The sequence below is a fragment of the Bos grunniens genome, chromosome 3 (assembly GCF_055505025.1).
Source record: "Bos grunniens cultivar Pamir isolate PY7600 chromosome 3, Bosgru_T2T1.0, whole genome shotgun sequence".
NCBI classification, from domain to species: domain Eukaryota; kingdom Metazoa; phylum Chordata; class Mammalia; order Artiodactyla; family Bovidae; genus Bos; species Bos grunniens.
This window is the reverse complement of record NC_141167.1, coordinates 35,368,264-35,381,210: the sequence shown is the minus strand read 5'-3', so window position 1 is coordinate 35,381,210 and position 12,947 is coordinate 35,368,264. Positions and strand designations below refer to the sequence as shown.

The 12,947-nt window shown below is 43.0% G+C and overlaps 1 protein-coding gene across 2 annotated transcripts in view; it reads left to right on the top strand.

Annotated features, from left to right (window-relative positions):
• Positions 1–12,065, top strand: part of LOC147375462 (cytochrome P450 2J2-like) — a 28,655-nt gene extending 16,590 nt beyond the window's left edge. The window contains exons 7-9 of one of the 2 annotated variants that reach the window (XM_086390266.1): positions 199–386; positions 3,111–3,249; positions 11,552–12,065. In XM_086390266.1, the coding sequence (XP_086246392.1) occupies positions 199–386; positions 3,111–3,249; positions 11,552–11,730 (506 nt within the window). In that variant the 3' untranslated portion in view covers positions 11,731–12,065. The remainder of the gene's footprint in view (positions 1–198; positions 387–3,110; positions 3,250–11,551) is intronic. The other variant, XR_015160129.1, reaches the window with a different exon arrangement.
• Positions 12,066–12,947: the final 882 nt, after the last annotated feature.

Sequence of the window (12,947 nt, the reverse complement as noted above, 5' to 3'; positions counted from 1 at the left end):
GAATGTTGTTTAGCAAGAGTTTTCCACCTAATTTGTCTCAGAGCAGGGCCCACTTCCCACTTTCATACCTCCCTGAGAAGCTAGTCTGGAGAGCCTAAGATAGCCATTTTGATGCTGGTTATTTCATTCCTTAACTTAACCAGGCTCAAGGAGAGTTATGGAAAAACAGAATAATAGAACCACCTCTGCTTTTTTCAGAAAAAGTCCAAGCTGAGATTGACAGGGTGCTTGGCCAATCACAACAGCCAAGCACGGCCGCTCGAGAGTCCATGCCCTACACCAACGCTGTCATCCATGAGGTGCTGCGAATGGGGAACATTATCCCTCTGAACGTGCCCCGGGAGGTGGCAGTGGACACCACCCTGGCTGGATACCACCTGCCCAAGGTAGTTAGAGGCTCACACCAATAACCTTAGATCTCCAAGCTCATATTTGTAAATGATGGAAATCTCAATGGCAAATGCGATGTGTTTTCTTGTCTTAGGGAAACACTTAATTGGACAGGGAGATATATTACCACTGATGTAATTCTAGATATTTTTCTTTACATGGGGTCTTTAGAATATTAGTTCAAATAAATGTTAATAGTTGTTCTAGAGGAGAAGGGGGATTCCTACGTCAAACATGTTCAGACAAAGCCTGGCTTTTCTCTGCTATGAGATTTCTCATTCTTTTTACTGCCTGACGTGCATTGTTAATTCTTGTGGGGAAACAGCAGGCAGCAATTCTCAGTCAGACTTTGCCATGAGGTCCTTTTCTTTGCCATGGGAGAGCTTTTCACAGGATAGGGACCTGCCAGACTTATTTTGGAAAATTCTGTTTCAAAATCCTGGGGGTTTAGAATGTTGAAATATGAGAGACAGTTGAGACCTCCTGGGCCAACATCACATTAAACTGGTGTTTCTAACATAATATCCCCACAGGTATCGCTTCCAGCCTTGACTTACAGTCCCTTGATGGGCCTGCCTCACAAGGGGATCGATCCAAGCCTGTGCACATTGAATCTCACAGGAGTGAAAGAACCAATGGTTTTTAAGCAGTGATCATGTACTATGGACTATATAGGTTCTTTCAACTTAGTCAGTCCTCAGAATAATTCTACCTTTTTTTTTTTTTTTTTTTTACAAATTTATAATGAAGGTTCAGAGCTGACTGATCTCACATAAAATCTCTGGTGTACAAAGTGACAAGAGTGGGGTTAAAGAAATAGATGTGTTCTGGGCCCCAGGCTCATCTTTTTTGTGCTATACCATGTTTTCTCCACAGGACTTGCTTTACTTTAAAAGAAGCTCCTTAAATTGTTCTCAGTAGGACCCTGTTAAGTTCCCTGTCCTCACAAAGGCAGTTCTGCGCTCTGCCAATCACTCTTAAGATCTCAGCAATCAGCTCTCCTGTCCCTACTAGTGCCTTCTCTGCACACTGCACATTCACAGTTTTGCTTTCTCGACACCTTAGTCCATTTCCATGGATCCATTTCAGTTTGTCTGAGTCCCTCTTTGTGTGTCGAACCTGGTGTTGATTTCAAGATAAAACCAGAAGAGCCTATGCTTTGGGCTCGCCTTGGTCATGGTCCCTGCAGCCCTTGGAGAAGCAGCTATTCCTGCAGTGATTTCATTTACTATTTTCTTGTTGATTGACCATCTTATGGATGAATTCTGAGGTCTAGATGATATTACAGGTGATCTTCACATATTCACAGCAATTCACTTAGCTCCAGAGAACCATCCTAGCTCAAGAGATTGGTTTTGTAAGATTTTTTTAAGTACTGTTCTGCAAGACCCTTACCCACTGGGTGGGCAACTTGCAAACTGGAAAACAATTATACTATAGAAGTTCTGCCACAGGAGCAAAAGTCCTGAGCCCCAAGGCAATCTTCCCAGCCTGAGGGTCTGGCATCAGGAGGAGGAGCCCCCAAGAATCTGGCTTTGAATGTCAGCAGCCTTTTATTGCAGGAATTCCACTGGACTAAAGGAAGCATCAACTCCACTCTTGGGTCATGTGCATACTGAGACCCATGGAAAAATAGCAGTGACCTCATAAGAGTCTGGACCAGACCTACCTACTAATATTGGAAGGTCTCCTGCAGAGGCAGGGGGCAGCTGGGGCTCACGGCAGGGACAAAGACCCTGGCACTGGCAGCTCTAGTGAGTAGTCACTGGCATGAAGATGCCCAGAGGCCACCATGCAAAAAGGTATGGGAAGCAGTGGTATGATTGAGAAACTGAAAAAGGCTTGATATAGTGGGAGTGCAGGCAGAAGGACCATGACTCAGACAGAGGGCTGGTGATAGGTCCTTAATCTGAGTGATGAGAACTATTTGGAGGGTTTTTTATCAAGTTCCAGGAGTGTTGGGTGGCTAGGAGGGACATAACTAAATCATCTCAAGAGCTAACTCTGCTTTCCGTGTGTGAAGCACTTTGAAGGGGGAAGAGGATATAGAGTTATAGTTAGGCCTACTGTAGGAGTGTGGACAACCAAGGTAGTATCTTGGACCAGACAGTGGGGGGAAATAACATGGAGGTGATAGAATCAAGAGGAATTTCAAGGAAAATTGACCAGGCTGGAAAAGGATGGAATGAAGGCAGAATGAAGTAAAGGTGGGGGGCCATTAAGGAGAACTCTTGGGTTTCTTGCTGCAAGCCGGAAAGAATAGTGGTTCTTTCCACTAGGTGACCTGATTGTATTATTAAACCTTCTCTGGAATGTGTGAGATAATGGAGGGAAGAGAATGGGAGAAACAGATGAATGAGACATTTTTCATGTTGGGGAGGCTGCCGTATTTACCACTTCACTGAGCAACGGGGTTGATTTTGGTCCAGAACTGCCTACGCACTGTCACATTATTCTCTCATTAATGCACACATCTTCCCATTCTGCACTAAGAGTAGTCACATTTTGCTGATAAAATTCCCAGCAGACAATTCCAGTCCATCATTGTAAGCTGTCCCATGGCAAAGAGCAGGGTCCTAGGGGTTGAGCTCAGCAGGTACAGGGTTGGGGAGGCCGAAGAAGTTCGATCAGCCTTGATGTGGGAGCCTGGGGGACTGCTGCCCCTTGGCACACATCTGCTGTGTGTGTCATGTCTTGCATGAGCCTCCTGCTTTCTCCAGGGAACCGTGGTTGTGACCAATCTGACTGCACTGCACAGGGACCCTGCAGAATGGGCCACCCCTGACACCTTCAATCCAGAGCATTTCTTGGAAAATGGACAGTTTAAGAAAAGGGAATCCTTTCTGCCTTTTTCAATAGGTGAGTATCTGGAAATAGGAGTGTGGGAACCCAGAGTCCCTCTCTCAGCCCTTCTTCTGATGCTCTCTCAGCCCTACTCTTCCTATGATGCTTTGCTTTAGTTGGCATGTCTCTAGATAGCCCTGCCTAGCATGACTCACTCTTGCTGTGGGTGCATTGCAGGTTTCCCTGGGCTGAGCATCACCAGGATTCACTCTCTTATATCCTAAGCCCTGGCTTGACTCTGATGGAGATTTCAGCTTTAAATTGTTTGGTCCCTAGGAACTTTGGGGAGAGGAACTTAGCCTCTGCCTGGTACCCACAAAAGAAGGTTGGGCACTTGCCATCTTTATAGAACTTAAAGTATTCCGAGATCTTTTTAGTGCTTCCCATTCACAAAAACATAAAGCTAATTGCTAAGAAGGGGTAGGAGAGGTTCCAGTAAAGGGACTGTTTTCTTATCATTATGGGCATTACAAATGACTCTAGGTGCCATGGGCTTAAGTAGATGAGATTCTATCTATAATATGTTCTTCCTGAAGAGGTCCTTTTACTTTTTTAAATGAGATGGTTTGATAGCATCAATGCTATGGACACGAGTTTGAGCAAACTCTGAGATGTGGTAAAGTACAGGGAAGTCTGTGTAGTGCGGTACATGGGGTCGCAAAGAGTCAGACACAACTTAGTGACTGAATAACAGCATCCTTTACACATCTAGTTAATACATTTACATGGTGTATAACTTGAAATATATGAAAGAGAATGCAGAGAAAACTCTTTCTCTCATGTTTCCCAGCCAGCCAGTTCCAAAGTGGTGTTTTACTCATAACTTTGTGAAATGAGGAAGGAAAAGTCTTTTATTTACCAGGTAATGAGTTAAGTATGTTACTGAGATCATTTTAAATAATTTCCCAAATCCTTAATTCTATAAATGTTTTCTAAGCACCTATTATGTGTCAATTATGCAGCCCTGAGAATATGACAATGATTAGGTAGGAAAAAAACCAGTGCAACTTTTAAGGACCATGTGTTCAACCTTAAAATTACAAGGTCCAAATTCTAGTCACCACACTGGAGATAAGGGAGGAAACTGCAGCTCAACAGGGTCAACTGTGGTATCTATAGTCATAAAGCTCACAGAGCAGAGACTGAACTCAGTGTTCACCAGGTTTATCAAATAAAGCCTATGCACTTCCTAGAAACGTCTCCCAAGAAAGTAACTAAATGCTACAGTGAGTGAATGCTCTGAATTTCGCAACAATTTTCTTATCATTAAGTTAAATTAAATAGACATTGACTTTCTGTGACAGTATAATCTTATTGATCATGCCACAAAGGCACAGAAAGGGAGGGACTGGAAATTGACCCCATGTAGGCATGATACAGAGCCCAGGCTTTTCTGCTATAGGACACTGTCCTGCATGTATCTGGACTGATTCCAATTAGATCTTCTTTCTTTCTCTGGTTCTCTGCCACCTTTGCTCACTTGTACAAGTCACTTTTTAATATGAAAGCAGACATGAGAATGTTGGAAAACCTTCCAGACTTCTTGTCTGCCTTGGTGCATGCTAAGTCGCTTCAGTCATGTCTGACTCTTTGCAACCTTATGGGCTATAGCCTGCCAGGCTCCTCTGTCCATGGGAATCTCCAGACAAGAATACTGGATGCATTGCCATGCCTTCCTCCAGGGAATCTTCCCAGCCCACGGTTTGAACCCATATCTTCTAAGTCTACTGCATTAGCAGGTGGATTCTTACCACTAGCACCACCTGGGAAGCGTAGACTTCTTGCCAACAAGAGCTTTATGTTTCTTATTATAGTGCAGAGTTTCAGCTGTTTTATCTTAAGTGTTATAATTTTTATTGCTTCACTGTATTTTTTGTTATTTAGAGTTGAAACACGTCCTTCCTACTACAGATTTCATTTGCAAGCAAATTATTTTATTTTATACTTACAGCAACCCAATTATTAACAGTTAGGAAAACGATTAGTATCTCCTTTCTCAGTGAAAGGAAATTAGGATTAAGAGAAAGTTATTTCTCATCCAAGGTCATGTGCCCAAGGAATTGGCATAAAAGGGCTGAAGACTCAAGTTTCTGGTTTCTTTTAAATTTTTGTTGAAGTATAGTTGATTTACAATATTGTATTAGTCTCAGGTGTACAGCAAAGTGATTTATCTATGTTCTTAGTTGCTCAATCATGTCCAACTCTTTGTGACCCCATGGACTACAGCCCACCAGGCTCCTCTGTCCATGGGGATTCTCCAGGCACGAATACGAGAGTGGATTGCCATGCTCTCCCTCTGCCAGGGGGTCTTCCCAAACCCACGGATCAAACCCAGGTCTCCAACTTTGCAGGCAGATTCTCTACCGACTGAACCACCAGGGAAGCCCAAGAATACTGGAGTGGGTAGCCTATCCCTTCTCCAGGGGATCTTTGTGATCCAAGGATCAAACTAGGGTCTCCTGCATTGCAGACGGATTCTTTACCAGCTGAGCTACTGGCTCACATGGTAAAGATTTAGTTATAGATACATATATATCTTTTTCTTTCTAGGTTTCCACCTTACTGGTTATTACAAAATATTGCGTATAGTTCCCTATGCTATACAGTAGGTCCTTGTTGGTTATATACATAGTTCTAATCTAGTGTTCTCCCTAACACACTTAGAATTTTCCTACTTAAAGGCCCTTCCATTTTAAGATTCACTAAATTCATATCATATGTATCAATTGTTACATTGCTGCATCACAAAGGTGGCAAACTCAGTGACTTAGAACAATAAGTGTATGTTATTGCTCACAAGGCTACAGTTGAACTGAGAGCTCCACTGTTCTTAGCTGGCCTCTCTTGCCCATTAGGGAGGTCAGCTGGCTGAAGGCTGATCTAGGATGACATAAGCTGGGACAATAGGGCTCTTTTCCAAGTTTCCTCCTCCAGCAAGCTAGCCCATCTAGCTTGTGTGCATGTAGAAGACAAGACCCCAGAAGGGAAGAAAGCACACAGTGCCTCTCAAAGGCCAGGCTGGGAACTGGCGACCATCACTCCCACTGCATTCTGGTGCCCAAGCAGGCCATACTGTGAGCCCCAGTTCAAGGGAAAGGGCAAATAGCACGATTTTTATGGGAAGGGCTATGGAATCACACTGCAAATGATGGGGGTTTGGGGAGAGGGGGGAAATTGGAGCCAGTATTGCAGTCAGGTGATCTCACTATCTTTCTTTCTGCCCAAGAAGAGTGATTCAGACCAAACTAGCAATTTGGGGATCCCCTCAGCTGTGACTAAATGAGGACTAGCGAAGCAGAAACGGAAATAGAAACCAGAAAATCCACTGACTTAAAGTGTCAGCACTGCCATCAGGTTTATTCCCACCAGACTCCCGTTTTTAGGGCTCAGTTGCTTTGCCTCATACCTGATCCAGCACTTTATAAAGAAAGTTTCCCTGAAGGAACAGGGTGTGAAAAAGCACCCTCCCTTCTCTTGGAAAGAAGGTCAGGTGTGGAATTAGGAGACATGCACAGCTGGGGAGATTACAAAGGTGTTATGCAAACATATATTTTCTTTTCTTCATTTAAGTTTTCCCTTTCGATCCAACAAAGCAGCAGATATCTTCATGAAAGGCAAGAGTCTGAGTCCTCAATTTCCAGAAATATCACTGAATCATGGAGATAAGATTAGGAAGATCTTCTCTCAAAAACCCTAGGTCAATGCTCTCACTTCTAGTGACTGATCTGGTTAGTCAGTGATGGTGAGTTAGTACATGCACCAAGAAGAAAGTCTGTGTTTCCCATAATGCAGGATGAAGCCTTGAAATAAGGTAGCACTCCTTTTCATGACTTATAAATCACACTCAAATCTCCTTTTTACTGGTATCCTTGATCAGCCATATATAGTACTTAGGAGAGCAATTACTTCACAGGTTTGACAAGTGAAAATTGTATATGGTGATGAAAAAAAGCAATTTACTCAGAGCCCAGAGCTGGTTACTGATGGAACCAGTAATGTAATCCTGGATCCTGACTCTAAGGGTGCAGTTTTATCCCAAAATATGGATTTTTCTAGGAGAATTTTGGGTATTTATAATATGGCTGATCTGGTGCCATCTAAAACAAATTTTTCATTTCCTGCAATTTAAGCCAATTTCTTTTTTTTTTTCAATTCAGTTCAGTTCAGTTCAGTCCCTCAGTTATGTCTGAAATTTGTGACCCCATGGACTGCAGCACAGCAGGCCCCCCTGTCCATCACCAACTCCGGGAGTTTACTCAAACTCATGTCCCTTAAGTCAGTGATGCCATCCAACCATCTCATCTTCTGTTGTCCCCTCTCCTCCCACCTTCAAACTTTCCCAGCATCAGGGTCTTTTCAAATGAGTCAGTTCTTTGCATCAGGTGGCCAAAGTATTAGAGTTCCAGCTTCATCATCAGTCCTTCCAATGAATATTCAGGACTGATTTCCTTTAGGATGGACTGGTTGGATCTCCTTGCAGTCCAAGGGACTCTCAAGTTCAAAAGCATCAATACTTCAGTGCTCAGCTTTCTTTATAGTCCAAGTCTCACATCCATACATGACTATTGGAAAAACCATAGCTTTGACTAGATAGACCTTTGTTGGCAAAGTAATGCTTCTGCTTTTTAATATGCTGTCTAGGTTGGTCATAACTTTTCTTCCAAGGAGCAAGCATCTTTTAATTTCATGGCTACAGTCACCATCTGCAGTGATTTTGGAGCCCCCCAAAATAAAGTCTGTCACTGTTTCCACTGTTTACGCATCTATTTGCCATTAAGTAATGGGACTGGATGTCATGATCTTAGTTTTCTGAATGTTGAGTTTTAACCCAACTTTTTCATTCTCCTCTTTCACTTTCATCAAGAGGCTCTTTATTTCTTCTTCACTTTCTGCCAGAAGGGTGGTGTCATCTGCATATCTGAGGTTATTGATATTTCTCCCAGCAATCTTGATTCCAGCTTGTGCTTCATCCAGCCCAGCGTTTCTCATGATGTACTCTGCATATAAATTAAATAAGCAGGGTGACAATATACAGCCTTGATGTACTCCTTTCCCTATGTGGAACCAGTCTGTTGTTCCATGTCTAGCTGCATGTCCAGATCATGTCTGTTTCTTCTTGATCTGCATACAAATTTCTCAGGAGGCAGGTCAGGTGGTCTGGAATTCCCATCTCTTGAAGAACTTTCCAGTTTGTTGTGATCCACACAGCCGAAGGCTTTGGCATAGTCAATAAAGCAAAAGTAGATGTTTTTCTGGAACTCTTGCTTTTTTGATGATCCAGTAGATGTTGGGAATTTGATCTCTGGTTCCTCAGCCTTTTCTAAAACCAGCTTGAATATCTGGAAGTTCACAGTTCACGTACTGTTGAAGCTGGGCTTGGACAATTTTGAGCACTACTTTACTAGCGTGTGAGATGAGTGCAATTGTGCAGTAGCTTGAGCATTCTTTGGCATTGCCTTTCTATGGGATTGGAATGAAAACTGACCTTTTCCAGTCCTATGGCCACTGCTGAGTTTTCCAAATTTGCTGACATATTGAGTGCAGAACTTTCACAGCATCATCTTTTAGGATTTGAAAGAGCTCAACAGGAATTCCATCACCTCCACTAGCTTTGTTCATAGTGATGCTTCCTAAGGCATACTTGACTTTGCATTGCAGGATGTCTGGCTCTAGGTGTGTGATCATACCATCGCAGTTATCTGGGTTGTGAAGATCTTTTTTGTACAGTTCTTCTGTGTATTCTTGCCACCTCTTCTTAATATCTTCTGCTTCTGTTAGGTCCATATCATTTCTGTCCTTTATTGTGCCCATCTTTGCATGAAAAGTTCCTGTGGTATCTCTAATTTTCTTGAAGAGACCTCTAGTCTTTCCCATTCTATTGTTTTCCTCTATTTCTTTGTATTGATCACTGAGGATGGCTTTCTTATCTTTCCTTGCTACTCTTTGGAACTCTGCATTCAAATGGGTATATCTTTCCTTTTCTCCTTTGCCTTTTGCTTCCCCTCTTTTCACAGCTATTTGTAAGGCCTCCTCAGACAACCATTTTGTCTTTTTGCATTTCTTTTTCTTGAGGATGGTCTTGATCCCTGCCTTCTGTATAATGTCATAAACCTCCATCTATAGTTCTTCAGGCACTCTATCAGATATAATACCTTAAATCTATTTGTCACTTGCACTGTATAATCTTAAGGGATTTGATTTAGGTCATACCTGAATGGTCAAGTGGTTTTCCCTACTTTCTTCAAGTTCAGTCTGAGTTTGGCAATAAGGAGCTCATGATCTGAGCCACAGTCAGCTCCTGTTCTTGTTTTTGCTGACTGTATAGAGCTTCTCTATCTTTAGCTGCAAAGAATATAATCAATATGATTCTGGTGTTGACCATCTGGTGATGTCCATGTATAGAGTCTTCTCTTGTGTTGTTGGAAGAGGGTGTTTGCTATGACCAGTGCGGTCTCTTGGTAAAACTCTATTAACCTTTGCCCTGCTTCATTCGGTACTCCAAGGCCAAATTTGCCTGTTACTCCAGGTATTTCTTGACTTCCTACTTTTGCATTCCAGTCCCCTATAATGAAAACGACATCTTTTTTGGGTGTTAGTTCTAGAAGTTCCTGTAGGCCTTCATAAAACCGTTCAACTTCACCTTCTTCAGCATTACTGGTTGGGGCATAGTCTTGGATTACTGTGATATTGAGTGGTTTGCCTTGGAAATGAACAGAGATCATTCTGTCATTTTTAAGATTGCATCCAAGTAGTATATTTAGGACTCTTGTTGACTATGATGGCTACTCCACTTCTTCTAAGGGATTCCTGCCCACAGTAGTAGATGTAATGTTTGTCTGAGTTAAATTCACCCATTTCAGTCCATTTTAGTTTGCTGATTCCTAAAATGTTTACATTCACTCTTGCCATCTCCTGTTTGACAACTTCCAATTTGCCTTGATTCATGGACATAACAGTCCAGGTTCCTATGCAGTATTGCTCTTTACAGCATCAGACTTTACTTCTATCACCAGCCATATCCACAAATGGGTGTTGTTTTTGCTTTGACTCCATCTCTTCATTCTTTCTGGAGTTATTTCTCTACTTTTCTCCAGAAGCATATTGGGCACATACTTACCTGGGGAGTTCATCTTTCGCTGTCCTATCTTTTTGCCTCTTCATAGTGTTTATAGGGTTCTCAAGGCAAGGATACTGAAGTGGTTTGCTATTCTCTTCTCCAGTGGACCACGGTTTGTCAGAACTCTCCACCATGACCTGTCTGTCTTGGGTGGCCCTACACAGCATGGCTCGTAGTTTCATTGAGTTAGCAAGGCTGTGTTCCATGCGATCAGATTGGTTAGTTTTCTCATTGTGGTTTTCAGTCTATCTGAAACTCTGAATTTCTCAACAACTGGTTACAGGCAGAGTACAAAATAGAGGCATCCTGCATTAACCATTTTCCAAGAATATTTCATTACATGGGAAAGCAAAAAGTAGCAAAAGTCATGCTCACAATTAACTTCAGAGGGTAATCCCACTGATGATATCCAGGAGAATCTTTACTGAGATAGTGAGGAACTATGTAAGATGTTAACGAGGGTTTTTCTGGATTTGGGGATTAAAATATGTTTTAATATTTTTATACTTTTCACACTTTTTTCATTTTTGCCATGAACATATATTAATTAGGGAGAAAGTGAGCTATTAAAACACTCACAAGAGAGATGATGATAGAGTCTTTTGTGGGGTGTTGTTGCCCAAGTTGGGCAAGAAGGCATCGTGAAGAGGAGGGGCTGGGGGAAGCCTAGAGCAGGCAAACACAGGTGGGATGAGATGAGGTTGGCCCTGCATGGGGAACCCTGGCAGGAAGATTCCCGGTCATGATGGGGGAATACTTGACATAGGGAAAAGATGCCTCATACTTGAAAAACCTTGCTTTGACATTTACTTTCTTTTAACTTTCAACATTTTTTTTTGAAAATTGAGAGAGGTAAACACAGAGTTTTGCTTTTGTCCTTACCGTTTGCTAATGGATTTTTGTAAGACTTTTGGCTAGACCACATTTATAGGTCAACCTTGGCTGCTCACTTGCTTCATCCACAGCCTGCCTCTTCACCGTTGCTCCACTGTCTGAGTCCTGAAGGCACTGGAGTGTGTGATTGTGGAATGACCTCACTGGGCTTAGGTTACCCCAGGTGGTCGTGATTAAATAAGCTGAGTGCGTAAAGGCTCAGGGCCAAGCAGGCCTGCGATTTGCTCAGGTTTTGCAAGATGTGGTGGAAGATTTCAGTCCTTGCTGGCACAAACCAAATGAGGTACTCATATTTTTGTCTTTTAGGAAAACGGATGTGCCTTGGAGAACAGTTGGCCAGAGCTGAGTTGTTTATTTTCTTTACTTCACTTCTGCAAAAATTTACCTTCAGGCCTCCAGAGAATGAGAAGTTGAGCCTGAAGTTCAGAGTTAGCTTGACCCTTGCCCCAGTCAGCCACCGGCTCTGTGCTGTTCCTCGGGGCTGAAGTTGCTGGGGTCGGGGGAGTGAAGAAAAGCAGGAAGAATGAGCTTTCTCACACACCCCAAGGCAGGGCATCTGCTCAGAAGTGAGGGAACAGCATCCAGTGCCTCTAGGATATGTCACAGGAACTGGACTCAGAGGAAACTGGAACCAAACCCCAGCTTTGCCATCTCCAGTGGGGCCCTGAGCAAATGAGTTATGTTGTGAGTGATTTCGTTTTCATCCAGAAGATTTAAAGTGGACAATGATTCCATCTCTAAAGGAAAATCTACTATATAGATCAGAGGAAATAATGGACTTTAAATGGCTTGGAAACCATAAAGCACATCATAAAAGTCATAGCTGTGATCTGCCTCCTCCCTACTTCCTTCCTTAGCTTGGTTTTGCTTCTGGTCTGTTGAAATGGCCTGGGTCAAAGAGGTGCCAAATAGTGGATAAGAGTTAGAAGTTGGGTCTGGGACAGCTATGGAGGTCAGCCAGAAAGGCACTTATACTTGGTATCCCTGGGCAAGCTTATCCTGCTTCTCCCTCAGACTGACCCCTGGGAAATAGCAGGGCAGGTGGATTCCTGATTTATAGACAGGTTCTTATGGAGAAGGAGTTCCTCTGATTTATCTAAGGAAACACTACCTTAGCCTTGGACACCAGAGCCAATAAGAATGTCACCACAATAACCAAGTATGGAACTCAGGTTCAGTTTAGTTCAGTTCAGTCGTTCAGTCGTGTCCAGCTCTTTGTGACCCCATGAATCGCAGCACGCCAGGCCTCCCTGTCCATCACCAGCTCCCAGAGTTTACCCAAACTCATGTCCATCGAGTTGGTGATGCCATCCAGCCATCTCATCCTCTGTCGTCCCCTTCTCCTCCTGCCCCCAATCTCTCCCAGCATCAGAGTCTTTTCCAAGGAGTCAACTCTTCGCATGAGGTGGCCAAAGTACTGGAGTTTCAGCTTCAGCATCATTCCTTCCAAAGAAATCCAGGACTGATCTCCTTTAGAATGGACTGGTTGGATCTCCCTGCAGTCCAAGGGACTCTCATGAGTCTTCTCCAACACCACAGTTCAAAAGCATCAATTCTTCGGTGCTCAGCTTTCTTCACAGGTTAGGAGGGAACAAATGTGGAAATAGTTTCTGTCATTACTGTGCCTCCTTACCTTAAATCCTCTCATGCATTTACTCCCAGCCCCATGATTGGTGTTAACAACTTGATGGTTGTGATCTTT